This window comes from Mustela nivalis (genome assembly GCF_964662115.1).
Source record: "Mustela nivalis genome assembly, chromosome: 11".
Lineage (NCBI taxonomy): Eukaryota > Metazoa > Chordata > Mammalia > Carnivora > Mustelidae > Mustela > Mustela nivalis.
The window spans coordinates 42,649,792-42,677,697 of record NC_139030.1 but is presented as its reverse complement, the minus strand read 5'-3'; the positions used below and the strand labels follow the sequence as shown (position 1 = coordinate 42,677,697).

Here is a 27,906-nt window from a genome sequence, read left to right as displayed (position 1 = left end):
TTTCTTCAGAGACTAAAACTTCATTCTATTTTCAGTGTGTGCACTGATATTTCTCATCCACAAAGAAGCCAGGTTGGTACCTAATGTTAAAACTAACATAAGTAAATCAAAAGTAGGGTTTTGATGGGCAGGAATAGTAGTGGTGCTGGTGGTAGAAAACTGTTGAAGTTCAGAAATTAAGATAAAACTGAGGGCTGGCTACGCAGAACTACCAAGATACCATGTCAGGGTGGTTACATAGAGCACTGCCCATTGGAGGGAAGTAATCCTGAGCTGGGGAAACCGTCCACCAAAATTAAGTCAATCCCTCTTCTAGGAGTTCCATCTCCTTTCCTCTTACTTCATCTGCCTGGCTCCCTCCTCATGATATGGAAAACAAAGGCAAAAGGAAATGTAGATGAAATTAAATGTCCTTATAACCTGCAGCCCATGGACAGATACTTCTGGCCTGTAGAGTTTAACGTTCCTCCAGGAGGCTCCCAGCTGTCTTCGTGTTAATGCCTTGCTAGTGGGAAAAACAGCCTTGGCTTGACAGTAACAGCCTCAGATTTCAGGAGTCTTCTTTTAACATAGGAAAATCCTCTTGGAACTTCCTTCACCTTTACCTCCCACCAACCCCAAAGTATAATAATCAGTTGCTTCCCACAATCCTGGGGCAGCATGGGACAGCAGCTTGTTCTGCCCACGAGTCCTGTCCCCACACTTTAGTAAAAGCCACCATTATGCACCGAAGACCTCTCAAGAATTCTTTCTTGGCTATTGGCTCCTAGACCCCACCAAACCTCACCTATATTCAAAAATTACATCTGCCTTTGGCTCAGGTCATGATCCAGAGTCCCGGGATCCAGCCCTACATGGGGCTCCCTGCACAGCTAGAAGCCTGTTTCTCCCTCTTCCACTCCCCCTGCTTTTGTTCCCCCTCTCTCTGTGTGTCTCTCTCTGTCAAATAAATCAATAAAATCTTTAAAAAGAACAACAACAAAAAAACCCCCACAAACCTACATCACTAACACCTGGCTCTTACTTCATGCTCAATTCCTCTCAGTTTCATTCCAAAGTCTAACCTTAGTTAGCTCTGAGGACTGGATTTGACAGCTCACCCTCAACTTCACCAGTTCTGAGTCCCTCTAGCCCCAGGTCATTTCAGTTCTACCTATCATGCACTACTATCGTGCTGGGCGCAATTTGAGTTGCGTTCATTGATCAGAGATGAATACCAACACTCTACTGGGTTTTTGTCACCATTGAGGACCCGAGGCTTTCCAAATCCCTCCCCTCTAGTGGAATACCAAGTAGACATTGTGTTGTGTTATAAGGACACTCCTGCATATTATCTCATTCAACCCTTAAAGAATATATCTCTATTCCCACAGCTACTAAGTAGTAGAAGTGGTTCTGCTAACTCAAAAGTTTACCTTTCATCTTCTTTCAACTACCTAGCATCAAATTCGACAAAAGGTCATCTTATTTTCTCCTTATATTTTATCTCTAGCCAAGATGATTACTCACTTCCCTATGTTAATTTAAGATTCACCAAAGATGACCCAAGAATTCTTTCTTGTCCATTGGCTCTGGAGCCCACCAAAGCTCCCCTATATTCAAAAACTACATCACTAACACCTGGCTCTTGTTTCTAGTACAGTTTCCTTCTCTATTCCAGCCCTACTGCCATCAGGGATAAATCCAGTGTCCATCTCTAACTAACCTATCACTCAGGTTTCAATTTCCCTGACTCTAACATCTGGCTCACATTGGACAATAACAAAAACCTGAAAGAGGATCAAGAGCCAGGGCAGGGATGAATGATAAAGTTCACCTCCTATATAAGACTATTCCCTCAAGACTGGAAGAGATGACAGAGACTTAAGGAAAATGAAGAAACAGGTGTGCCTGGGTGGCTCAGTCAGTTAGTTAAGTGTCGGTCTTCAGCCCAGGTCATGATCCCAGGGTCCTGGGATAGAGTCCTGTATCAGGGCCCCTGTTCAGCAGGGAGTCTGCTTCTTCTCTCCCTCTGCCCCTCCCCACTGCTCATGCATGTGCTCTCTCTCTCTCTCACTCAAATAAACTAAATCTAAAAAAAAAAAAAAAGGAAGAAACAGAGAAATATGTCCCCCCCCCAAAAAGAGTACAAGAGAAAACCCCAGAAACAGAACTTAATGGAACAAAGATAATAAGTGCTTTACCTGCTAGAGTTCAGAGCAATCCTATAAAAACTGAAGCTTCAAAACTATCCAACGGTTTCTCCTGTCACAGTAAAACCCAAAATTCTTACAATATCCTACAAGTCCTGCATGATCACATATCCCATTATCTCTAATCTTTCTTCAGTTCTGTTCCGCCTCACTCACTTTGCCTCCACCAAATGAACTTCCCAACAAGACACAGCTTCGGGATGTTAAAAAGAAAGCCATGGGCCCAAGATGGAGTCCCTTGCCCCACCACAGCAAATCAAGGCTTAATTGCAGTTTCAAAACGTCTCCAGGAGTGGAATCTTAAGCCAAAATCTGGAATTTTCTGGTAGCACCACAGAGGTAATCTGTCACCTGGGCCCTCTCCACCCACCCTAAAGGAAGATGAGGTAATTGACCTAATAAGACACTTTTCCCCTGAATTCTTCCCCGTAGGGGAAGGACCTTGCCTGAAACAATCCTTTCTTCCATCTTTTTTTATAACTTCTTGCCCTACCCTTCTTTCTATAAAAGCCTTCCATTTTGTACAACTCTTCACAGGAGGTCCCTCTATTTGCTAGGTGGGATGCTCCCTAATTCACAAATTGTTTAATAAAGCCAATTTGACCTTTAAAATTTACTCACTTGAAGGGCGCCTGGGTGGCTCAGTCATTATGTATCTGCCTTCGGCTCAGGTCATGATCCCAGAGTCCTGGGATCGAGCCCCGAATCCCACTGCGTTGGGCTCCTTGCTCAGTGGGGAGCCTGCTTTTCCCTCTCCCACAGCCCCTGCTTTTGTTCTCTCTCTCGCTGTGTCTCTGTCAAATAAAGAAATAAAATCTTTAAAAAGAATAAATACAAAATAAAATAAAATTTACTCAGTTGAATATTGCTTTTTAACAAGGGTCTCTGCACTTGCTATTTTCTATTCCTATATAATTTATTTAGTTTTATTGTCTGCCTCCCTCGGTTTGAATGTAAGCTCCATGCATGTTGTCTTTCATCTTTTTCCCCCTCCATATCCCTAGCACCTAAAACATTTTCAGGCACATGGTTGGTGCTCAATAAGTGTTTTCTGAGTGAATAAATAACCAATGAATGATAAATCACTTGCCCAATCCTAAACCATAGGATTGACCATAGTTAATTGACCCTAGCTTAGAGGTGCCACCAGCAAGATCCCCAACAACTCCCTTCTTCATAAGAATGTTAACCTTATCTTTTAGAGGCAAACAATAGGAAGAGTTCCTGCTGGTGTAGACCAGTTTGAACTCAACCAGTGACTCACACCTGCACAGATGGACCCTGCAAGTAGGCCCTGGTGTGTTGGACAGTTAGTTACCTCTCCCTCACTACGTTAAAAATCTCCAAACAAGGAGTACAAACCTTGTTAACGTGACATGCAACACCAGTATAGGCATGTTTCCTAGGTATGCGTGCATAACCTTATGCTCGTCTCTGCATATGATGACAAAACTCCCCTTTCTAAATGTTTACCCCAACCCTAAATAAAAAGAACCCACTCACTCTTGCCTGGGGAGTCACAGCTTTGGAAGTTATTTCCTGTGATCTCCTTACTTGCTGCAGATAAAGTTTCCTTTGTGGACAACTCCATTTGGTGTAGTTCTTTATTTGTAACTCAGCAAGGAACAAACTCTTTAGTTAAGTTACAAAGGGATATATATAGTGTTCCAATTGGCCAGGCCTAAGTCAAAAGGGCTTTCTGTGGTCAGGGTTGGGATCAGCTAGCTCCCCCTGAACCCTGTAGTCTAAGAATGAGAAGTGGGTAGTTCCATAAGAAAATCAGAGTGCAATTACTAGAAAGAAACTAGACTCTAGGCAGGTGAAATCACAGATATCCATTACACAAGATGTGACAAAGGAAGTGCAGGGAACGTTTGTAAAAGACCTATTACAAGGATAGACTTTTATCCTTTTCAAACTTCCAAGTTGGGACCTGTCTGGGAGAGAGCATAATCAGTGTGCATTTCTCATTACTTTCAGTATCAAATTTCCTCATCCTTTAACTCACCCACCTGTGGGGAGTGTGTTTGTGTGTGTGTGTGTTGGGGAGGAGGGTGTTGTGATCTATCCCATCCTTTCAACACACTTATCAGAACTGACCACTACTTTAACCTGAGAAGCATGTACAGATAGATTCCCTGAGGATTCTCAGTGTTACAAATCTCATGGAAACAGAGGGAGAAGGAAAGGGAGGAAAGGATCCAGAAGGGAGCAGAGAGAAGAGTGAAGGGGAGAATCAATGTCCTTTATTAAGATAAGGTAGGAGACTACCAAAAGAAGGGATAGCCAGTATCATCAATCCCCGGGTTAGGGAGATATGCTATGGATTGATTATGTGTATTGCCCCCAAATTCATGTGGAACCTTAATCCCCAATGTGTTGGTACTTGGAGATGAGGCCTTTTGGAGACAAGTCATTAGGGTAGAGGCTTCATGATGCGTTTAGCGTCCTTCTATAAAGAAGAAACACACGAGCTATCTCTCTTTTTCTCTCTCTGGTGTAAGGACACAGAAAGAAGGCAGCCATCTGAAGTCAGGAAGAGGGCTCTCACAAGAACCCAAGTATACTGGCTGGCACCCTTGATAGAGTTCCCAGTCTAAAACAGTAAAAAATAAATGTTTTTTTAAATTCTCCCAGTCTGGGGTATTTTGTTAAAGCAGCCTAAACTAAGTAAAAAGGATTATAACTGAGACAAGATAAATTAATTCGATGGTTAGATAATCATTTTATGACTTTGAAGAAAGAATTTCTATAGCCTGAGGCATGAACCCACATAAGAACCGAGGGGCTGATGAGGAAGTGTAGATACATCACAAAATGAAAAGTGAACAAATTGCTTAAGAGACTGAGAGCCTACTCTAGACAGAGCACTACACTAGGCACCAGGGTTAGCCTCATGGGTGTGTATGACAAGACATTCTACACGGGGTACACACGAGCAAGGGGAGGGGTAGAGGAAGAAGGAGAAATAGACTCCTGCTGATCAGGGAGCCTTGAGTAGGGCCTTATCCCAAAACCCCGGGACCATAACCTGAGTGAGCTGAAGGCAGGCATTGAACTGACTGAGCCAGTATGGGATGCCCCATACACATTCATATATTTTTAATGCACTCATTAGGTCTAGAGAAATATAAATGGAATTTTGTTTTATGTTTTACTTCATATACTCCTTATTTAAAAACCAAGATTTTAGGAAAATAAAGCTATTATTACATTCAGAATATAGTGGTGGATAACAAAACTTAGAGCATACCACAATTCCTCCTAAGAATTACCTTCCTCCTTCCAAAATATTTTCAATTTCCATTCTCTTTAAGTTCTGACTCTGGCATAATTTGCTATTAATCTTAGAAAAAATCAACTCCTTGGTCTGCAGAACAGCTTCTTCATTCATAAAATGAGGCACACGGTCTAGGTAGTGCTTTACAACTACTGAAATTTGGGGCGCCTGGGTGGCTCAGTGGGTTAATCCTCTGCCTTCGGCTCAGGTCATGATCTCAAGGTCCTGGGATCGAGTCCCGCATCGGGCTCTCTGCTCAGTGGGGAGCCTGCTTCTTCCTCTCTCTCTGCCTGCCTCTCTGCCTACCTGTGATTTCTCTCTCTGTGTGTCAAATAAATAAAAATATTTAAAAAAAAAACAAAACAACTACTGAAATTTGGCATGCTGGTGTCCTGAATGTGGGTTAAGGAACTGACCTCTCCTGCAATGGGGCAGTTGAGAGGGGTCAGGGAGAGCCAGAGTTCCCTAGGTCAGTACCTCTAGCCATGAACCACCTTGTTTAGGTCTCCTTAGAGCAGCCTATGCAGAGCAGTCTGGGATATATGCCAAACCAGCAGCAAGCACTGTGGACAACAACCAGCACTTACAGTCCTGGTGAATGTGCATGGCCAAGGAGATGTCTGTCACATGGGCATCCATATGCAAAGCACTTCACTGCCCATCATGGACCAGAGAGATGTGGAGCCAATTCTTGAGTGTGTGATCCAGATATCCAAGGGGCAGAGCACACAGTCTCAACAGCAGTCTGTTAGAGGATAAAAGAGGAGCCTGGGCAGAGTGGGGTTTCCAGAGGGCTCAACTCTAGGCAATGCCCTTAATATTTTTCTTAACATGTAGTGGCTATTTCTACCATTTGTAGCAATGCACTCTTTTTTTGGCTAGCTGTTGACAATGCATGCATGTTCTGAAGGCTAGTTTTAATGTGGAAATCCAGATATAAAAAAATACTATTGGGTTCCAAATCTTTTTGCATTATCTTATGAAATTGCAATATTACATGTAAAAGAAAAGGAAGAGTTGTTATTCTTTAAATTTAATTGTAAATTCTGAATGTTTATATAAAATAGTTTGAAATATTTTATCACCCACTTATGTGATCAGAGTCCCTCATTGATAATTACTGTTGGGCTGGCAAGAAGGGCTACCAAAGATGGCGAAAATTATTTGGAATATGATAAATTTATCATTAAGAAGTTTAGATCAGGGACACCTGACTGGCTCAGTTGATTGAGCGTCTGCCTCTGGCTTGGGTCATGATTCCAGGTCCCTGGGGTCCAGCTCCACATGGGGCTCCCTGCACAACCTGGCACCTGTTTCTCCCTCTGCCTGTTCCCCTCACTTGTGCTCTTTCTCTCTCTCTAATAGATAAATAAAATCTTTAAAAAAAAAAGCTGGGGCACCTGTGTGGCTCAGTTGGTTAAGCAACTGTCTTCAGCTCAGGTCAGGATCCTGGAGTCCCAGGATTGAGTCCCAGGATTGAGTCCCGCATCTGGCTCCCTGCTCAGAGGGGAGTGTACTTCTTCCTCTGACACTCACCCCCCCAACCAACCCTTCGCCCCCGTTATACCCTCTCTCTCTCATTCTCTCTCTCTCAAATAAATAAATAAAATCTTAAAAAAAAAGTTTAGATCAGAAACTACGTAAAGTCACTTCAACCATAGAACCTAGTATGAAAATATATTCACAGAAACAAGTTCAAGTTGATCATTAAAAAATGTGGAAAAATTTGATTTATTCAAACGTAATTTTTAATATCTTCTCTAGCACACTGTAATTTATTTTATAACTATGTAATTTAAAGATAATGCTATGAATTTTTTTTTTTTTACCATTACTTAAATGCTTCCAAATCTTGTTTATGTAACCTAGGGTGCTATGCAAAAATTATCATTTTTTGTATGTGTTGTGATATGGAAGAAGCAGAGAGGCCCTGATATAATTTATTTATTAAGTGTGTCTGCCACGTCATCTCACCCTAGGACCCTTGTCCCCTGCCTCCCCCTCATATATTACAGGGATAGATAGCAGCCAAGGTTCAAGTCTGTATCCAACAAGGTCAATAACTCCAGCATGGCTATTTGTATGAGATACCATGTCGCTGCAGGGCTGGAGGGCAAGTTTAGACAAAAACATAAAAAATAGCTAATGTCTAAAAATCACAAAGTCTGGATGAACAACAAACATGGACAAATCCAAAGAGAGGAATCTATATTTACTGAAGGACAAAAGAGGAGAATAAATGGACTGACATACCATTCCTGGATGAAGTACTTATTATCACATCTCCCATCATTTCTCATATGAATATAAGAATTTAATACAGTTCAGGGATGTCTCAGTGGCTCAGTCGGTAAAGCATCTGCCTTCCGCTCAGGTCATGATCCTAGGGTCCTGGGATGAAACCTCACACCAGGCTCCCTGCTCAGTGGGGAGTCTGCTTCTCCCTCTCCTCCTTCTCTCTCTAATAAATAAAATCTTAAAAAAAAAGAAAAAAAGAATTGGGGCGCCTGGGTGGCTCAGTGGGTTAAAGCCTCTGCCTTCGGCTCAGGTCATGAGGGATCCCAGGGTCCTGGGATCGAGCCCTGCATCCGGCTCTCTGCTCGGCAAGGGGCCTGCTTCCTCCTCTCTCTCTGCCTGCCTCTCTGTCTACTTGTGATCTCTATATGTCAAATAAGTAAATAAAATCTTTAAAAAAAAAATTTAATACAATTCAAGAAAGAAAAAATTATAGCAAATTATGATTGTTATTATTGATTAGGAATAACTTGGTTAGGAAACATCTAAACAAACATTCCCTATAGTGAAGTCAAAGGATCAGACTTCTTGATCACCTCTGAAGCACCTCTTAGGTACCTTGGTGTGGATACCATCTTCCTAAGGTCTTTAACTTTGTGTTTTCCTAGGTACTCAGTATTGATTAAGTTATGCATGACTATTTCACAGTAATCAAACTCACAAAGCCTTGATGTATAAACAAATCACTAAGGGTATACTTTTTTCTTAACGTCTTAACTACTGTTTGTGGCTATCAGGAGTACCAGATAAGAATACTTAATGGTTCGCGTGTGATTTGGAATCATAGTAACAAGAGGAGTCTGGTTTGGAGGGTTATTTCATTCAAGTCGTATTAAGGCCTGGTGACTGGTTTCTGCCGCAGAACAGAGTACTTTTTGTTCATGTCTCCCAAAGAAAACACCTGTTCCGCTTGGCAGTGATAGATGAACATCAACAAATTCTTACTCTGTTTTCCCTTTTCCAAACTCCAAACCTACCGTTCCCCATTTGGTTTTTTGTTTGTTTGTTTGTTTTTCCATTCTCCACTTAACACAAACTTTTTCAAGCAATTTATAATATTTATGAATTTATTTCTAATCTTTCCAAGGGAGGGCTTGATCAAATCTAAAGAAGCTGCTCTTACAAACTGCTACATTAAAATACAGGGCATTTCTAAGCAGGGCAGGGAAGACTTGTAAATTGTGGTCACTTTAATCAGTACCTTTGTTTAAACATGAATCCCTGGATTATTAATTTACAGTTCTCACAGTTGTCGGCGATCACCTAATTTCACTCCCATTTTCATTAAAAAAAAAAAAAAAAAAACGCAAACTAAAGCTCAGCGAGACCGAATAACTTAAAATTACTTGGTTAGATCAAGGATTATTAGATCTCTGGTTTTTAACTCTTTATCTCGTTCCTTATACTTCGAGACCGAGTTGGAAACATTAAAGTAAAACCCACTCGCGCAAAGGGAGCCTATCCGTCCATCTTTTAGAAATCTTGTGAATCGTTCCTTATATTAAATCCGCGAGACTGCTGCTTCAGCTCTTGCCACAGTAACCGTGAGTTAGTAAACAGTGGCTACAGATTTCTTGAGTTCGGTGAGTACTTGAACTGACCTCGACCAGGTCGGCCTTAGCTCATTAAGGGTGAAATTTCACTGTCAGCCGCGTTTGTGAGGCCTTTCCAAGGTGCCAATTGATTCATGTAAGTCGGGGTCGCCAAGAACGTTCAGGGCAGCCCTCACAGTGGGCGTCGCAAAGAAAATGTTCTCTGGCAACCGGAAACGTGTGAGATGCCGAGAAGCCTAGAGGGCTTTTCTGCAACCTTCCAGTACAAAAGAGAAAAGTGGGGTTTTATTCAGGCACTGGAAAGAAATGAATTCGAAAATGAATACCGAGAGGTCTACGTGGGGGAGGGGAAAAAAAGGCCAGAAGAAAGAGAAAGGCCTTTTTCTCCAGTGACGAGCGGTCACAAGGCGTACTCCAGACGTGGGCGCTCACCATTCGCTGAGTCCGAGATGACGTCACCGCAGCAGCCCGGGCGCGAACGGCGGAAAGGGCGGTACCGCACTGGAAGTTGGCGAGGCGCGCGCGCTCCCGCGCCCCGGCCCGCCCCCGCTCTCTGCCGGCCAACCCGCTTGTCCATTCTCTTTTCGCGCCCAGTTGGCCACGCCCCCTTCCCAACTCGCCCCTCCCCCACCAGCACGGCGGCGCGCGGAAAGCGCGTCACGTGATGACTAGCCCCGCCTCTTCCTCTCGGTCCCATATTGAACTCGAGTTGGAAGAGGCGAGTCCGGTCTCAAAATGGAGGTAAAACCGCCGCCCGGTCGCCCCCAGCCCGACTCCGGCCGTCGCCGCCGCCGCCGGGGGGAGGAGGTATTAGGGGGAGAGCGGGGGGTTGATGGGTAGTGGCCGGCATGGGGGACCTAGCTCGGTGGGAGCGGGGAGGCCGGGTGGACCGGATCGGCCGTCCCGCGCTCTGCGTTGAGACGGGCGGTTGGGGGGAGGGGAGCGGGCCTCAGAGGTCGCCTTGGGGCCCCTCGCCTTTCTCGCCTTCTTCTTCGGCTGCACAAATGGCCCTTCGGAGGCTCTGCGTGGTTCGGGAGACCTCCGGAGGGGACCCGGCCCGCCGGCCGCGCGGCCTCGGATTCGAGGCCGAGGGCGGCATGGCGGGCCCCGGCGGGAGCGGTTGGGAGGAGGCGGTGGGGGAGGGGAGGGGACGAGCAGTCACATCCGGGCGAGCGAGCAGGCGGGCGGCGGCCACATTGACATTGATCCGCTGCCGCGTTACGAAATGGCGCATTGGGCCGCAATGGCCGCCGCCTCGCTCCGCCGCCCGGAAAGAGAGCGCGGGATTGGAAGGAAGCGGGAGGAGGCGGCCCGGCAGAAAATGCCACAAATGGCTTCGGATCATGCGGCCTACTGCTTTCGGTGAAGTAAATGCCGGCGCGTTTCTAGTCCTTGTAGATCTCTGAGGCGACGAGAATTTTAATTCTGTTTTTTTCTTCTCAGTACCCAGTTCACAGTACGAAATTTTTAAAAAAGTTTGCTGCCTTAAAATACTTCTTTTTTGCCATTCTTTCTCAACTGTTTAGAATTACACGTATCTTCGCGTCGTGCGGGTCGGCTCTGGTTGTAGTTTCTTGGATTTTTGTTTGAGAGGACTGCAACCACAGTTGAATTTTTCATGTTAGAGATAATTTTATGTGGGTTATAATTGTATTCTGTCATCTCTGTGTTCTGTCGATTAATTACAAGTAACCAAGATTTGAAACGATGAGACCAGGTGAATTGATGCTTTAGGCTATTAATCATTTAACATTTTTTTTCTAGCATGTCACAGTGTTTTCATATTAAATGCCTTAACATCTCTACTTTGGAAGACACAGGAAGACATTAGAATGTAAATGTGAGCCCCTTTATTTAAGGACTTTGGATGAACTATACTTAATGCATGCATTAAATGGCAGCTAATTTACTGAGGAGCTAATTCAGTTGCAAAACAATTCAGGCCGTATCTTAATTTTTAAAAGTCTGTTTCTCGTGCTCCATTATTGTCAAAAAGCATATACTGTATTTAATATAAGTGCAGCTTGCCCTGTTTGTGACCGTGTATTTTTGAAATTTTTGCCATGTGATACAAGTGCAAATAGGTAACTTTACAGTATATACTCTAAAACAGATTGGTTACAGAAAGCTATCAAGATACTGGTCGGTGTCTTTTTGTAATTTTGGGGGGTGGGGGAAGAGTGCTGGTTTAGCCTTGAATTGAGGAATACCTGTTTTAACCTTGATATGCTTGAAAGTGATGGATTTTTTAAAAATTTGCTGCTCAGAACCTTTAAGTTACATACTTCAGTTTTGTGGTTTAACATTAAATGTTTGAAGTGTAGGTTGATGAGGGAAGACATGAAAAATGGTATGGATGGAACACTACTTTTACAGCACTTTGTTTTCTTAAAGAGCAGTTTGTCAGTAGCAACTACTAAAATAATTTGTCTCCAGATGCTTTAGTTGTAGTCCAAAGTTAAGGGACTTTTGATTGTGGAATTTTCTTGGACTTAAATGTAGTTGGAGTGATATTGGCATTTGTAAGGCTGTGTAGATTTTTTTTGGTATTTGGGTACCTTTCATCAGTCAGTGTGTGGTCTTACTCCAGTTTTTATTTGGACAGTGCTAATGGTACAGGAATCTGATACTGAGTTTATTAAATATTTGTAGCAGATTAAAGACTTGTGTATCTCAGCAATTTACCTGGTAAAAGAAATAATTGAAATGTATTTGTTTCCTTAGGGCCATGATCCAAAGGAACCAGAGCAGTTGAGAAAACTGTTTATTGGTGGTTTGAGCTTTGAAACTACAGATGATAGTTTAAGAGAACATTTTGAAAAATGGGGTACACTTACAGATTGTGTGGTGAGTTACTAAAGGAACAAAAAAAGGCTGTTAAGGGGTGTAGGGCCTGTACAGATGTATTTCAGTACTTTAAAATTTTGTTTTATAGGTGATGAGAGACCCCCAAACAAAACGTTCCAGGGGTTTTGGTTTTGTGACTTACTCTTGTGTTGAAGAGGTGGATGCAGCAATGTGTGCCCGACCACACAAGGTTGATGGGCGTGTAGTGGAACCAAAGAGAGCTGTTTCTAGAGAGGTATTTTCATAATATTACGCTGTGTAATATGTGAGATAGTTGGAGAATTTGGTTTTTGACTAATTTTTTAATCTGTAGGATTCTGTAAAGCCTGGTGCCCATCTAACAGTGAAGAAAATTTTTGTTGGTGGTATTAAAGAAGATACAGAAGAGTATAATTTGAGAGACTACTTTGAAAAGTATGGCAAGATTGAAACCATAGAAGTTATGGAAGATAGGCAGAGTGGAAAAAAGAGAGGATTTGCTTTTGTAACTTTTGATGATCATGATACAGTTGATAAAATTGTTGGTAAGTAGAAACTTACTGGAACTTGAATGAGAAAACAGAAAAGTTCCCTTTGTGCTATGTTAGATTTGCCAGATTGCGTTATCATTTTGTATTGCATTTAATAGCCTATAAAGCATGTGGTTCAGTTTTCATAAATGACATTCTGGAACACTCCCTCATTCTTGAAGTGACTACTTTCTTGATATTTAATAAGTTATGTAGTGATATGTTTTTCCAAACATCAAATAACTTCTGTTTGTTTGTTTGATTAAAAAAATTTTTAGTTCAGAAATACCACACTATTAATGGGCATAATTGTGAAGTGAAAAAGGCCCTTTCTAAACAAGAAATGCAGTCTGCTGGATCACAAAGAGGTGAGTAGTACAATATATACACATAGAATAGGTATGAGTGGCATTTGTAAGGTTTTTAAAGCTCTCCCTTTCTCTTGTTTAAAGGTCGTGGAGGTGGATCTGGCAACTTCATGGGTCGTGGAGGGAACTTTGGAGGTGGTGGTAACTTTGGCCGTGGTGGAAACTTTGGTGGAAGAGGTAAGAGGGTGATTGTGTCTACCTGAAGTTACTGGTGAGTTGTATGTTTGGTTTTAATTCATACCTTGTTTTTCCTCAGGAGGCTACGGTGGTGGTGGTGGTGGCAGCAGAGGTAGTTATGGAGGAGGTGATGGTGGATATAATGGATTTGGAGGTGATGGTAAGTTTTTAATGGGTATTTGATGTTTTGATTTTGTTTCTATACTAAATGGAAAGTTACGTATTTGTTTATATTTTTAATTTCAGTTATAATTGGCATGGCTTGACTACATTAAAGTAGACTTTCCCCCCTTAAACTCATAACATTAGCTAGTTCCTTTTTTGGCCAGTAGCATTTACTGTACTAGCATTTGAGCTGAATTGTGTCTTGCGAGATAGTTTACCATTTTCTTTATTAGTGAACTTAAAGTTCAAAAAACTAGAATTTTTTTTTTTTTTTAAAGTATGGAAAGATACTTAAGCATTCGTCTTAAACTCTGTCCCACAGCTGCCACTGTTGCTGCTGCTTTGGACTGCACAGGCAGGGGAGGTGGAGAAAGGCAGAGGGAGGTGGAGAAGCAGTTCCCCACTGAGCAGGGACCCCATGTAGGGCTCAGTCCCAGGACCCTGGGATCATGACCTGAGTGGAAGGCAGCCACTTAACAGAGTCAGACACCCAGGTGCCCCAGCCCAGGTTTTTTTTTTTTTGTTTTTTGTTTTTTTAAGATTTTACTTATTTGTCAGAGAGAGAGAGTACACACAAGCAGACAGAGTGGCAGGCAGAGGCAGCAAGAGAAGCAGGCTCCCTGCCTAGCAAGGAGCCCGATGTGGGACTTGATCCCAGGACCCTGGGATCATGACCTGAGCTGAAGGCAGCGGCTTAACCAACTGAGCCACCCAGGCGTCCTCAGCCCAGGTTTTTGATGCTCTGTTAATGAGGTGTTAACTAGTCTTGAGTGTTAAATTAAGTCATTGGTTTATTTCCAAGTTGACCAATTGTAATATAAATTAGAGTTCAGTAACTTAACACATTGATGTTTTTGTGTGACTTCCATTTTTCTTAGGTGGCAACTATGGTGGTGGTCCTGGTTATAGTAGTAGAGGAGGCTATGGTGGTGGTGGACCAGGATATGGAAACCAAGGAGGTGGATATGGAGGTGGTGGTGGAGGATATGATGGTTACAATGAAGGAGGAAATTTTGGAGGTGGTAAGCTTTCATTTGTTTTATATGTTCAAGATGTTTATAGTTCATAACATTTCAAAATGTGTTAAAATGCAACATTTGGTCAAATAGTAATACTAGAAAATACTAAAAAGATGAATGATTAAACTGATTTTTTTTGCTTTGCTGGCTGTTTAGCAAATTGGTAAAATATGAACACATTTTTTATGTTCATACATTTTTATGTAATTTTTCAACATCTTTCCAATTTTTCAATGTTTTTATGTAATTGAATGGATGTTTCTCTGTAATTTATTGATTGCTAGAATTTTGATTCTGCACACTTAAATTGGACAAATGGGAACAGTATAAATTGAATGTGCAGACACATTGAAATGAATAGAGTGTGGTCTGGAGTTCAGGACAGAAGTACTTAGAATTTTAATGTCCTAGGTACATTTTATTTAAAAAAATTTTTTTAAAGATTTTATTTACGTATTTAACAGATCACAAGTAGGCAGAGAGGCAGGCAGAGAAAGGAAGGGAAGCAGGCTGTTTGCTGAGCAGAGAGCCCGATGTGGGGCTTGATCCCAGGACCCCGAGCTCATGAGTTGAGCTGAAGGCAGAGGCTTTAACTCACTGAGCCACCCAGGTGCCCCCCTAGGTACATTTATCTTTAAGCTATATGCCCAACGTGGGGATTGAACTCATGACCCCCAAATCAAGTGTTGCATGCTCTACCCACTGAGTCAGCCAGGCACCCCTAGAAAAATTTTCTTAACAGCCAATTTAGAATACCTTCTTCGTCACTGAAAAGTTGAGCTGGTCCTAATTAGAGCAGGTCAGGTATAGATGATAGTGGTATGAAGGCAAGAATGTGTGCTAGGGTGTTGGCATCTGATATGGACGAAAGATGGCACTTACCTGTATATATGCTTTTCCTGGACCATCTTTTTATATCCTCTCTTCCTACTTAATGCCTGAGTCTGTTAGTGGTACTCTTTTGGAGTCAGTACCTCTGTATATGGTTTTCAAAGGGTCGCCTTGTAATAGAGTGATGCCATGATTGTGGAAAGGTAATAATCAGTATATTAAAAAGAAGAAAATAATTGTGTGGGTTAACCCCAATAAAACTTTTGTAATTTCAGGTAACTATGGTGGCGGTGGGAACTATAATGATTTTGGAAATTATAGTGGACAACAGCAATCAAATTATGGACCCATGAAGGGGGGCAGTTTTGGTGGAAGAAGCTCGGGCAGTCCCTATGGTGGTAAGTACTTTTCTTCGCCTCCCCACCCCTACCCCTTTTAGTTAAAAATTTTTGCTGATTTCTTAATTAAAAACTTACAATACATTTTTTTAAAAACCTGTGTATTTCTAGGTGGTTATGGCTCTGGTGGTGGAAGTGGTGGATATGGTAGCAGAAGGTTCTAAAAAATTTTCAGAAGAAAAGGGTAGGTATCTTTAAAATTTTATCATGATGATAAAGAATATGTGGAACTGTTCACTGAGTGTAATAATTTTTTTATCCTGTATTATTCAACAGGCTACAGTTCTTAGCAGGAGAGAGAGCGAGGAGTTGTCAGGAAAGCTGCAGGTTACTTTGAGACAGTCGTCCCAAATGCATTAGAGGAACTGTAAAAATCTGCCACAGAAGGAACGATGATCCATAGTCAGAAAAGTTACTGCAGCTTAAACAGGAAACCCTTCTTGTTCAGGACTGTCATAGCCACAGTTTGCAAAAAGTGCAGCTATTGATTAATGCAATGTAGTGTCAATTAGATGTACATTCCTGAGGTCTTTTATCTGTTGTAGCTTTGTCTTTTTCTTTTTCTTTTCATTACATCAGGTATATTGCCCTGTAAATTGTGGTAGTGGTACCAGGAATAAAAAATTAAGGAATTTTTAACTTTTCAATATTTGTGTAGTTCAGTTTTTCTACATTTTAGTACAGAAACTTTAACAAAATGCAGTTTTGAAGGTGTTTCCTTGTGAGTTAACAAGTAAAGAAGATCATTGTTAATTACTATTTTGTATGAATTTTGCTAAAGTTAACTGTAAAGAAACACCTGCTGACTTGCAGTTTAAGGGGAATCTATTCTCTGCATTTCCAAACCATGAAATGAATGGGCTCTGACATGTGGAGAGAATAGATAATTTGTATGTTTGCAATGTGTGTTTTAGATAAATAGAATTGGGTATTTAAATTAGCATACTTGTGAATTTAATAGCATTAAGATTTACCTTCAAATGAAAAAAATCTCAAAATTTCTATTTGGTTTTTGTGCATTTTCTTTCAAAATGTAATCATATGATTTTAGTGTGTTAGTTTTGCTAAGAGTCCTAGCCATGTTTAGAGCATCTCCATTCTACATTCACCTTGGTCACATGTGAACTGCCATAGTTTATTTGGGTGTAAAGAATGTCTACTGCCCTTTGTTTAAATTCTGGAAAGGGGCAGTGGATGTTTTCCCTTTCACTTAAAAACCATTCTTAAAAATTTAAAAATACAGGACCACTAAGCGTGCTGTGTCTGAGCAAATTAGTGGCTACCATTTTTTTTCCCCTTCCCGTTTTCAAAGCACAAGAGGCCCATAAATCTTCGGTTATTTTCCTTGGTTTAATATATATATTTTTTTGATACAAGCTTTCAGAAGCAAGAGAATAAAAATCATGCGTTGTTGAACCCTTAACTGGCTGGCATGCTTTCCTGTTTGTACCCTCTCTATTGGATAAAACCAAGGACAGTCTAGATAAAATCATAAATGACTTCACTGCAGTAGAAGTGTAGCACAGTTGCTTAGTACAAGCTTCTCACTTTCCCACCTGAATTCAAAGTTGAATAGTCTGAGTTCTTGCTCACTTAAAATCTAAAAGAACACACTGTTACTCCATGTGTATGGTTGAACCTGAATCGTGTCGGTATGAGTTAACAGTTTGGTTTGGAAGACCTTGGTTGAGAAGAGTTTCAGATAAGGTCATATATAAACACCAATGTCTACTGTTTCGCGCCAGCTAGTGCTTACGATTTCATTCGAGCCCTAAGTTATGTGCTCTGCTGTTACCTTTCTTTGGCAGTTGAACGTTGAATTCAAGATTATTTTTGTTTTCAGAAGTACTAAGCAAAACAAGCAATAAAAAGGGGAATGGGGCGTGCTAGTGTTTGAATATGCTCTCTTGTTGCTCTAATTCTGTGCCTCTGTGCATTATTAATATTTGGATGCATGCAATGCCAGCATGGAAATCGGTCTTCACAGATACTGCAGTTTTCCAGAAAACACTCACAAACCAATAAATGTAACAGACAACATTCCATTTGTTAATGGACATATGTGAATAAGCAGTGTAGAAAATAGGCTAATATTAGAAAATGGTTAAGTCTTTAACAACTTCAAATGTGGTTATATAAATGGACACTGTCAATGTTCATAACTTAAACCTGGGTACCTGGTCAAAGTACTGCTTGGGAAACATTTTATTAAAATTGAGCTAAATTGTCTCAAGTTCTTTTATTCATATAATAAAGGTTGAAAGAATGGGGGAGATTAACATTTCCTGTTGCTATGTTTGTGAAATTGTTTGACACAACCTTGACAGTATCCTTTAATGGCATATGAGGTTAATTGTACTGTTAACAACCTTTTTATGTTCTGGAACTAGTTTAATAGTGAAAATATTTTCAGTAAGTTGATGTTTGCAACCTATAAGCAGGTGAAATCTGTGTATGTGACCTGTTTATAAGTTGTATTAGCTTAGTTCTTGTGAACAGTGTGGAAAAGTAAGCCATGAGGAGAGCGATTTAACCAGCTTTAAAGGACCTAAGGTGTGCATTTTAAGCACAGTCTGGATCAAAGGAGACTCACTAAGACAGGACTTCAGCAGCCTTTTGAGTATGGACAAGTCAGCATAAATAAAGAATGACAAGGCAGCAGCAAGAGCTTCAACTACAGAGAAGTGAAGGCATAAGATACTATGGTGATAGTGAGCAACTTTCCAAAAGCTAGTTAAATCTGCTTATTACAACTGAAATATCGAAGAAAGTCTAGCAGGAAGGAGCTCTTCGCCTATTGGAACATCAATGAGAGATAGTTGCCACAGTCACTAGGTCTAGCATTTAGACCTGCAAGGAAGGGCAATAAGCATTAGGTAAGGCTTGAATTTGAATTTTTTCACTAATTAAAGAGTAATTTTTTGTAAAGCAAGGTAAGAGTAATCTTTTTGATTTGCAGGTTGAATGAGAACCCTTCTTGCCTAAATGAGGAATGTCTTTCCTACCATCTTAAATACGAAGGTTTCTGGCTGGGTAAGGTTTGTAGCTCACAGTAAAAGCGGATGACACCATTTGTTCCCTACAAACACATATTACATATTTTCAAACTTAGGTACACTAGCAAAATTATTCAGCTGATAACTTCGAGAACCACATCCAACACATTTTAAAAACAGAAAACAGTTTTAGGCCCTGGCAACAACCATGAGTATCTTGAGTCAGCTATGGCTCCATGTATATGATTTATTCTTGGTGTCTTTAGGATAAAGTTAGTTTTTGATAAGAGGAGTAAGGTAATAAGCAGGACACTTGTAAAAGAAGCATTAAGCTGCCAATCCTCATTCTATGTAAAACCCCTTAGAATGAACTTCCAAAATTGCCAGGCGATACAGACTGAAAAATGGTCTTCATTCAAGTGGCCTCCAATTCTCTTGCTTGTAAATTCAGGGAATTACTTGAATAGGGTGCATTTTTGGTTCTTTTTAACCAGTTAGCCAGAAGTAGTAGGGGCCTAATTATGCTATTCCCTTTTAAAAAGATTTCCCAAAGAACAGTTAAAATATTCCTCAGTTACTATTCATATCAGTTAGTGATTATTCATAAGGGCTATTGCTGCCCCAAAAGGGCTTACTAAAATTTGAGATTTGAGGGGTACCTGGCAGGCTCAGTTGGTAAGAGTTGAGCATGCAGCTCTTGCTTGGGTTTATGAGTTCAAGCCCTGTTTGGGGCAAACACTTGGGCAGGTTTAAAGCAGTTTCTAAATTATAAAGTTCATACGTAGTAGATTTAGTTCACCAGAGTTTATTCTTGGAAAATGACTGGTTGGCTCTATCTGTACCTAAATCAGGATTGAATTTCTACGCAGAAGTGTTGAAGAAGGTAATAGTATTTTGATGATTTTTTTTTTTTACTAAGTGGTTGTAGTGTGACATTAAGATAGGAAACATTTTTTTTAAAAGGCATTGTTCTTTCTTTACAGTCCATCTCATTTCTTGCAAAATAAATTGATTTTATTTAAATGTTCCATTGTCATTCCTGAAAATGTGCTCTTCAATCATAGTAGCAGTTTAAAAAAAAAAAAAGTTCTAAGGAGGGGGAAATGGTTGAGGAAAACATTTCAATCAATCTTGTCAAGCCATCTCACATGTTACTGCTTCCCACGCTACATTTTTTCAAAAACAACAAACCTGATACACACTGAAATCTTGAAGAAAATTGGGTAATCCAGGTCATTTAAGGATCTGAACAACTGAAATGAGCCTGTTTCTTAAGAGTTCCACTATGTAAGTTACAACTTGAAACATTTCTAGTTATGGACAGTCTCTCAAAGTTCCAGTAATTGATGTCACAAGTAGTTGAATGATTTGCAAGTTAATGCAGGGGTGAAGTAAGGATTGTTAGCCTATATAATATTCAAGATTACTTCTAAATTCAATGTTTTATCCTGATTTTTAAGACTTAAGAGGTGGTCTGTAATGGATTCAAATGTTTCATTTGTAGTATAATGAGATGTTTACAGAAAGATAACTTTTTCATTAAAATATTTTTAGAAATGTGTGTGTTGTTTTGTTGCTTCACAGTGTTGATGTGATTTAAACACTAGGTGAATATTACATTAGTAAAATAACAACAGGAAACTTGGAATGATCCTTTATATAGCAGTTAAAGATCATGGATTCTATTCAGTGGAAAATGAATACACGACACTAGAAGTACATGTTAGAAAAATAAACCAAAAGCGTATTATTTAAGGATATAAGTCTTGAATACCAATAGGTGAGATGTTGGGGTGATGAGGAATCTGAACTTCCTGGAGAAAAAATACAAAGTTACGGATACTTGGGAAGAGATGGGGACAGGGTTTCAGATGTTGGATGAATTCCTCTCCCCAGCCCTATCCAAGGCAGTGGATTGCTTGAGTCTACTGTGGTATGATGGGCTGGGAGGAAAAAGCATGAAATTTTGTCAGACTGCAGTGGTGCATTTTAATAAAGGTGATAAGAGCAAAGTGATCAACTGTAAGGGCTTTGAGAATTGTGACTTTTAGGAAAACTATAGCACAAGTATTTAGATTCTTAGTGTTAATAATAGCATATTAAATACAGTTGAAGCTGTGTGAGGAATTTGAGCTGTTAGGATTGCAACACATTTTGATCACAATGCAATATATGCAGTGGTTTCATATTTTGCAGATTTAAGTACTTTATAATCCTGTTTTAATATTTGACTTCCAAAGTAACTCAGCAAGGGTGGACTTAATTTCTACCAAAAGAAGTAAATTTGTCTTTCAGAGTGAAAATGATATTCAGGCAACAAAACATTGGAATCTTCATGTATTCATAGACTAAATCTTAGAGATGAGTGTTTTGCAAAAACTGGACCTATGTTATAGTTGATTTAAGTTAGGATTGTATAGAAAGTACCAAGGATTGGGAAGGGGTTAAGATTAATAGGCAAAAGATGCTATTTTTGGTTAGATTTTTTTCAAAGACCAGTAATTAGAGATTGTATTGAACTGCCTTTCAAGCGATAAAGGTTAAGTGAACACCATACTGAAAGCTAGTTAGGATATAGGAATTTGCCCAAGATACTCAACTTGACTAATTTACTGATAAATTTAGATAAAGTTAAGTACAAGGTGTTGGCAGCTTTAAGGTATGAAATGGTTAAGTGTCACCTAATCCATGTATATAGCCATTGTTGTTACAAGGGCCTATAATCACAAGGGCAAATCAAGTGTAACGTTACACTAGATGTCAAAATACATCGTTAGTCTGCATTGTTGACAGAAATGTTGAATAAATTTTTGCTTTTCAAAATACTTAGGAAAAGAACTGATAGGTGCTCTATTTGGATTTAATCTCATTTGTCTCTTACATCCTTAATAGGTTAGAAATTCAGTTAGGTTTTTGTTTCTTGGAATCAAGTTTAACAGTAAAATACTTCAATACAGAAGTTGTTTTTGTGAGCTTTGGCAAGTTTACTTGGGGTTTCTTTTTTATGCATGCTACACTTAGGCAGTTAGGTGATGCCAACAGACCCCTAGGAATGGTGGTTTTATATACATTAAATATGTAGAATTAAGCATTACATTGAAAATCGTAATCAAGGGACACCCGGGTAGCTCGGTTGGTTGGGCATCAAACTGATTGCAGCTCAGGTTGAGAGATAAGCCCCATTGTTGGGCTCTGTACTGGGCTCTGCTCGGCCTGGAGCTTGCGTAAGATGCCTCCCCTCTCCCCAGGAGTAATCAAAATATACGAAGTTTAACTTAGTAGGATATGCTTCAAGTATTAAATAAGGCTAGTGGGTTTGACTTTGGATTTTGAGGTTGTGATGCATAAATGGTATTCTGAAATAACAGGCAGCTGGTAAGGATTTTTAATAACCGTTAAAGCACCAGTGTGATTTGTTCTAATATTGAAGGAAATGTTCAATTTCATTAAATGTCAATAACTCGGTTCAAAATTCTCTGACATCCTGTCCAGATTAGTGGCTGTTTTGACCTAATTTTTTTTTTGTTTATGAAATGGAGATTATACCTACCCTCGTTAAGCCTGAAGGTTAAATCTGATAGTGGGTTTAAAGAACTTAATCTGTTACCTGGCCCATGGTCCCTAAAGATACTTTCGGTAATAATTATGGGTACGGTCTTAATATCTTCAAGCATAGTTAAAATTTTAATGGACAAGGTTAATTATGCCTTTTTTTTTTTTTTTTAAGATTTGAGAGCAAGAGAAATAGGGGGCACGAGTGGGGAGGAGAGAGAATCAGTCTCCCCAATGAGCAAGGAGCACGACTCGGCTCTGTCCCAGCACACTGGGATCATGACCCTAGTGGAAAACAGATGCTTGACCTTGACTGAGCCACCCAGGGGGGTCCCTGTTATGCCAATGTCTTAAGGAGGTTTTTTTCCTCCACAAACGGTGAAAGTTTTTGAGATCTTTAAATTCTCCAGCTCTCAAAAAGTATAAAATGCAACTGAAGACTGAACTTGCCCTGGTAAGTATTTTTAAAATAGGAATGAGAATTATTCTGTGTATGTTTTGAGGCTGAGAAACAAGTATGGTATGAGAAGTACAAGTTGAGAAGCCACCCCTTCCCTAAAAAACCTGGCCTTGAGAAATCTCAGCAAGATGTTTCTTTGCATAATAAATGCAGTATCTTTCAGCCAAGGTTTCTAAGAATGCTTGACGTATGTCAGTGTAAAAGGCATAGGTACAGATTTTAAAACGAGTCTAATATTTCAACAATTGGATTGCCATACTTAATCTGAGGACACTAAAAAGTCCAGGTGGACTCAAGTCTAGATGAGGAGAGGAACACTTGGCTTCATTTTGTCATGAGGTTAGGATTTGCTGTATTTAAAATTGGGGTTTCTAACTCTGCATAGTATGGTTAGTACTTCAAAGTCAGTTTTTCAGGTACTGTAAAGAACTATGGTTACTTGAATTAATGAACTGCTCTCTGGCTAGAAGTCTGTTGCAGTCTGCCTGGCAGTGCTTTTCACTCCTGTTAGGTGCCAGCCCGTTCCAGGTGGGGCTGCTGGTTTTGGACTCCTGCCACATTCTCAACATGCTCACACACCTGTAATTTTGTCTAAGGGTGGGGCACTTTTGTCAAGATCCTGAGATTTTGTTGAGTTTGGAAAAAAGGTTTCCAGGATCTCAACACCACCAGTTACAGGAGATACTTGACTGCAGGAGGAGGACCAGGGCAGAATCTGAATGAGTATTAAGATACACCCATTAGTTCTTGAATTCACTTTCAACCCTGAGCTTTGACCTTTGAGTCAGATTCTCTAATTTGCTAATCTGACTTCAGTTTCTTTCACTAGTAGCTAAAAGGCATTCTAGTAAGGCTAATAAGGAAAATAAGAAAACACCCATTTGCAGAGTGCTTAATGAACTAGGCACAGTACTTTCTGTGTAGTAACTCAATACTTGCCCTACAGATGAGGAAGTGAGCCTATGTGCTTTGAGTTACTGGAGATCATTCCAGGAAAATGGTGGCAGCAAGCTCAGCCAATCTGGCTTTAGGGCCTGCGGACCTCTACATGTATCACTCCTAAGGGATTAATAGGATTCAGTGAATAATCCACATGTACTTAACTCTAAATGTACATAACTCAAGATGAATCTTGAGATTCAGTTTCCCCACAATAAAAACGTAAGACAGATTAGATGAAGAAACAGTGAATCAATGCTGAGTGGTCTACTGGACAGCCTGCAGATAGTTTTGTGGGGCCTTAACTTTGTCTTTTATGTTTAATCTTTCAGTATGTCCTAAAGTGAACAGACTTTCCCACCTAGACTTCCCTTCTAACCAGTCTTCATCTCGGGGCAACTCAGTTCTTAAATATGTTCAGGTCCTTGAGTGCACCTTCACCCAACATCCATTCTATCAGAAAATTCTTTACCTTTGAAACCTACCAAATCCAGTGCCTTGTCATTCCAGCTATCACCACCCTAGACCAAGACAAAACTATCCCTCCTACGTGAGTTATTTCACAGCTTCCTCACATTCATCTAACTGCTCCCATCTTCACCCTCTAGACTATTTTTTCAACACATAAGGCTAAGGGAACGTAACACAATAGCTCCCCATTTTGTAAAAGCCAAAGCCGTCATGAAGGTGTTAGGGGTTCTGTGCCACATTATACTCTACCTGCCCTCTCTCTCCCCTCTCCATTTTCAGCCATGTAGTCCTTTTTCTGTCTCAAATAGGCTTCAGAGCCTTTGGACTTTGGTGTCTTGTCTGCCGTCTCTTTTTAGCTAATAGAATGGGTTTCCCTCACCTTCAGATGTTGCCATCTCAGTAAGGCCTTTCTTCTTTGCAACCCTATTTATTCTAGCATGGGGGCAGAGGGAGAGGGAGAGAGAATCATAGGCAGGCTCCATGCCCCAGTGCAGAGCCTGACACAGGGCTTGATCTCATGACCCTAAGATCATGACCTGAGTCGAAATGCTGTCAGACACCACTTGACTGAGCCATCCTGATGCCCCTCCAACCCTATTTTAAATCACAGTGCATCCTTTCTACTGGCCTTCCTAATCCTGGCATGTGTAAAGTTTGCTGTCTTCAAAAACAGATTTTGGGGCACCTGGGTGGCTCAGTCATTAAGTGTCTGCCTTCTGCTCAAGTCATGATCTCAGGGTCCTGGGATTGAGCCCCACATCAGGCTCCTTGCTCAGCAGGGAGCCTGCTTCTCTATATCCCACTCCCTCAGCTTGTATTCCCTCTCCTACTGTGTCTCTATCAAATAAAAACCTTAAAAAAACAAAACAAAACGGATTTCCACTGTGTCCTTTGTATTTTAAAAAATATCTAGCACATGGTAGGCAAACATGCACTGGTATGAATAAATTTTCCTTGGTTGAGAGGTACTTGCTATTGAAAGAAAATACCTTCTTGATATACTTTATAATCTCTGGAACCAGAAGTTTAGTATAAAATACTTGTCATATTTTCACTGACTGGAAACATTTTGAAAATGCAAAATGCCTGAATATGGTAAGTGTGTTACTGTTCTGGAAAATAACTAAATAAATGCAAATGAATTCCAAAGAACTTAACGGTAATATTCCTTTATTAGTACCAGCTTTTCAACTAAATTGGTTTGCCAGAGCTAAACAATTTAATATAAAAAAAAATGCTTTTGTTCATACAGTATTTATAAAAAAAGTACATAGTGGTTAGTTTTACAACAATTTGCTTTTAGCCAGATATCATATAAATCTATGAATGTAACAAATTAGATAAGAACAGTATAAATAAGTTTTTGTAGTATTTACACTTATACAGAAACTAGCCCAAATGGTGTTCTAAGAAATGAAGTTTGCAGTTAAAGTGAAACTACTGATTCAGCATACTGATGAATTATTTTAATGCTTTTTAAAGTCTATTATTTTCTATACTAGTTTTTACTACAGTTTTGCATAGAATTACTTATAAAGTATATTTTTGCATTTCACATCACAGTAGGAGCTTTTAGTATAACAGTACAAAAACAAAACCAAAAAACCCCCCCAAACAACCCACTAGAGCTCAGAAAAGGTCAGATCTTCCCAAATCTAGTTTTTCTTCATATCTGGCTTCTTACTTTTGGGCACAAGGAATACATTGCCATCTCTTGTCTGCTGCAGGGAGTACTCACTAGGGGAGTAAGGTTTTCCATCTTCATCACGGAGCATGCTGAACACTTCGAGATACAAGGTGCTGAGTTGTTTTTTCAGTAGATGGAGGCTTTTGTCATTCTCCCCTTTTTCTTTGAGCAATTTTTCTTTTTCATCTTTTAAATGATCCAAATCTTGTTCCAGTTCCACTATATTTTCCAGTTTTCTTTTTCTGCAATTCTGAGCAGCCACTTTATTCTTACCCCTCCTGCGAATATCTCGAATTAATGCCAACTGAGCCTCATTGAACTGCTCCTTGGACATCATTTCATTGAAGTCATCAACAGGGAGGTTAATGATCTTTTCAACAGGGAATGGGATATGGAGAGCTTTTGCCCTTAGCTCATCTCTTGTGAGATGAGCCTCTAAGCGGCTCGAATGTTTATCTTTTGTGAATGGGGTTTTCCGATGACCAGGGCTTACAGGCAATTCCTTCTTTGGCATGTTTTCGCACTGGGTATCACGTACAGGAGCGCTGTGCCCTGGAGATGGTGACAGGGGTTGGGCTGTATCTCCAGCAGACTGTACTGGCTGTGTTTTAGGACCATTCTGTTTAACACTTCCAGGAGCACTATCTATCTCTTCCATTTCTGAATCACTGAAGCCAAGTGGTGTGTCTCCATAGACTGAAGATTCCACCGAGTGTTCTGGTGATGCCATGCCAGGACTTGTGTTGAGTGAAATGCCAGAGTCAGAATCATTGAATTCTGTGCTTTCAGGCTGGTTCTGATTGAAGGCTTTACAGAGTGATAGATCAGAAACATCAATTGGCCCATTAAGAAGTTCAGAGAGTGACTGGCTTAATGTAGCAGAGGAGGGCACGCTGTTGCTACTACTGGGTTCTGCTATGAAAGCAGAATAAAATTCATCACCAAAATCTGTGTTTATTGTGGCATCTGAATTTAATGAGTTCACGGTCAACTGGCTGGAATCTTCTGTGGAGAGGATGCTGCTGAAGGAATCCTCGAAAGCACTTAGAAAATGTGGGCTACAGTTACCTACTTCTTTTTCCAGTGAGGGCACTGATGAGTAGAAATGGTAACTGTTGTCGATTTCTGTCACTTTGGTTTCTGGACTTGGAACTGTGCTAGTCTCAACCAGTTTGTCATTTTGAATATTAAGACACTGGAAAAGAAATTTTTACTAAATGTAAATCAGGTTAAATATTTTAATAGCTAATAATCTATATCTCATGGCAAATATTTATTATTTATTTATTTTTAAAGGATTTTATTCTGAAGTAATTTCTACCCCCAATATCGGGCTTGAACAGCACAACCCCATGATCCAAGATACACGCTCCAGTGATGAGCCGTCTAGATGTTCCTAATGGCAAATATTTTTAATAGCGGATAATCTGCATCTGATGGTAAACTCTCTCCCCACCCCCATTCTTTCCAGGCTCTTCTGTAATTCAGACAATTCCCATTTTTGACAGATTCTTATGTCTAAGCATACGTATTATTTTCAGAGTTCCTAGATCAGACTTCTGTCCTACAAAGACCAGATCTTTCCTCAAGACATCCAGTCCACTTAATTAAAGTGCATGGAAGTGAGCACGAACAGCCCTCGTGACTAAATTTATTTAAGTAACCTCTACACCCAGCGTGGGGCTCAGACTCCCAACCCCGAAAGAGTCACATGCTGTAGGGAACTGGGCGGCTCTCCTACGACGGATTTAAAAGCCCCCTCCAATCCTTCCCCTAAGTCGGTGACATGTAAATAACTGCAGTAATTATTTTAAAGGCACCGAATATGAGAGTGTCTTTGGCGTTTTCTAACAGTAGATCTTAGTTACCTGCAATTCTGGAATGGATAATAGCTCCTCCCAAACTTGCTCAATGTCCTGCTGCATATTGTCTAGATCAGCAATGACTGACTGAACGAGGAGAGTCGGGGATGACTGAGCCTGATTAGAAGCAACGAAGACGGGAGTCTCCATTTGACTGGGAATATCAGGAACAAGTGACTGAAACGCAGCTGAAGAAACCTAAAATTGACCAAGCATGTATCTACGTGAGTCTGCGGGCAACACTGAAGAAGAACTCCCAGGCCCCATCACAACACCTTACACTGGACCTGGCTAACAGTTCTGTG

General features: G+C 40.4%; 3 protein-coding genes across 14 annotated transcripts in view; 1 reads left to right on the top strand and 2 right to left on the bottom strand.

Annotated features, from left to right (window-relative positions):
- The window catches only part of LOC309843728 (uncharacterized protein), a gene marked incomplete at its 5' end in the record, with an annotated part of 94,673 nt that extends 84,656 nt beyond the window's left edge, over positions 1–10,017 (bottom strand). For both annotated transcript variants that reach the window (XM_082689414.1, XM_082689415.1), the window contains one exon: positions 9,753–10,017. In XM_082689414.1, the coding sequence (XP_082545540.1) occupies positions 9,753–10,017 (265 nt within the window). The remainder of the gene's footprint in view (positions 1–9,752) is intronic.
- Positions 9,955–20,187, top strand: HNRNPA3 (heterogeneous nuclear ribonucleoprotein A3). 8 transcript variants are annotated; one of them, XM_082689409.1, is made up of 11 exons: positions 9,955–10,127; positions 12,045–12,167; positions 12,256–12,402; positions 12,481–12,691; positions 12,955–13,044; positions 13,129–13,221; positions 13,301–13,381; positions 14,265–14,405; positions 15,512–15,634; positions 15,746–15,818; positions 18,594–20,187. In XM_082689409.1, exons 1-10 carry the CDS (start codon positions 10,056–10,058, stop codon positions 15,796–15,798), a joined length of 1,134 nt encoding a protein of 377 aa, XP_082545535.1. In that variant the 5' UTR covers positions 9,955–10,055; the 3' UTR covers positions 15,799–15,818; positions 18,594–20,187. The 8 variants fall into 8 exon arrangements, with proteins under 8 accessions (XP_082545535.1, XP_082545534.1, XP_082545533.1 ...); XM_082689408.1 differs by having other exon boundaries at positions 15,911–20,187; XM_082689407.1 differs by having other exon boundaries at positions 14,265–14,408.
- Positions 20,188–25,205: 5,018 nt separating this feature from the next.
- NFE2L2 (NFE2 like bZIP transcription factor 2) overlaps positions 25,206–27,906 on the bottom strand; it is a 35,312-nt gene continuing 32,611 nt past the window's right edge. For all 4 annotated transcript variants that reach the window (XM_082689400.1, XM_082689403.1, XM_082689402.1 and 1 more), the window contains 2 exons: positions 27,608–27,799; positions 25,206–26,934 (listed from right to left, as the gene is read on the bottom strand). In XM_082689400.1, the coding sequence (XP_082545526.1) occupies positions 25,708–26,934; positions 27,608–27,799 (1,419 nt within the window). In that variant the 3' untranslated portion in view covers positions 25,206–25,707. The remainder of the gene's footprint in view (positions 26,935–27,607; positions 27,800–27,906) is intronic.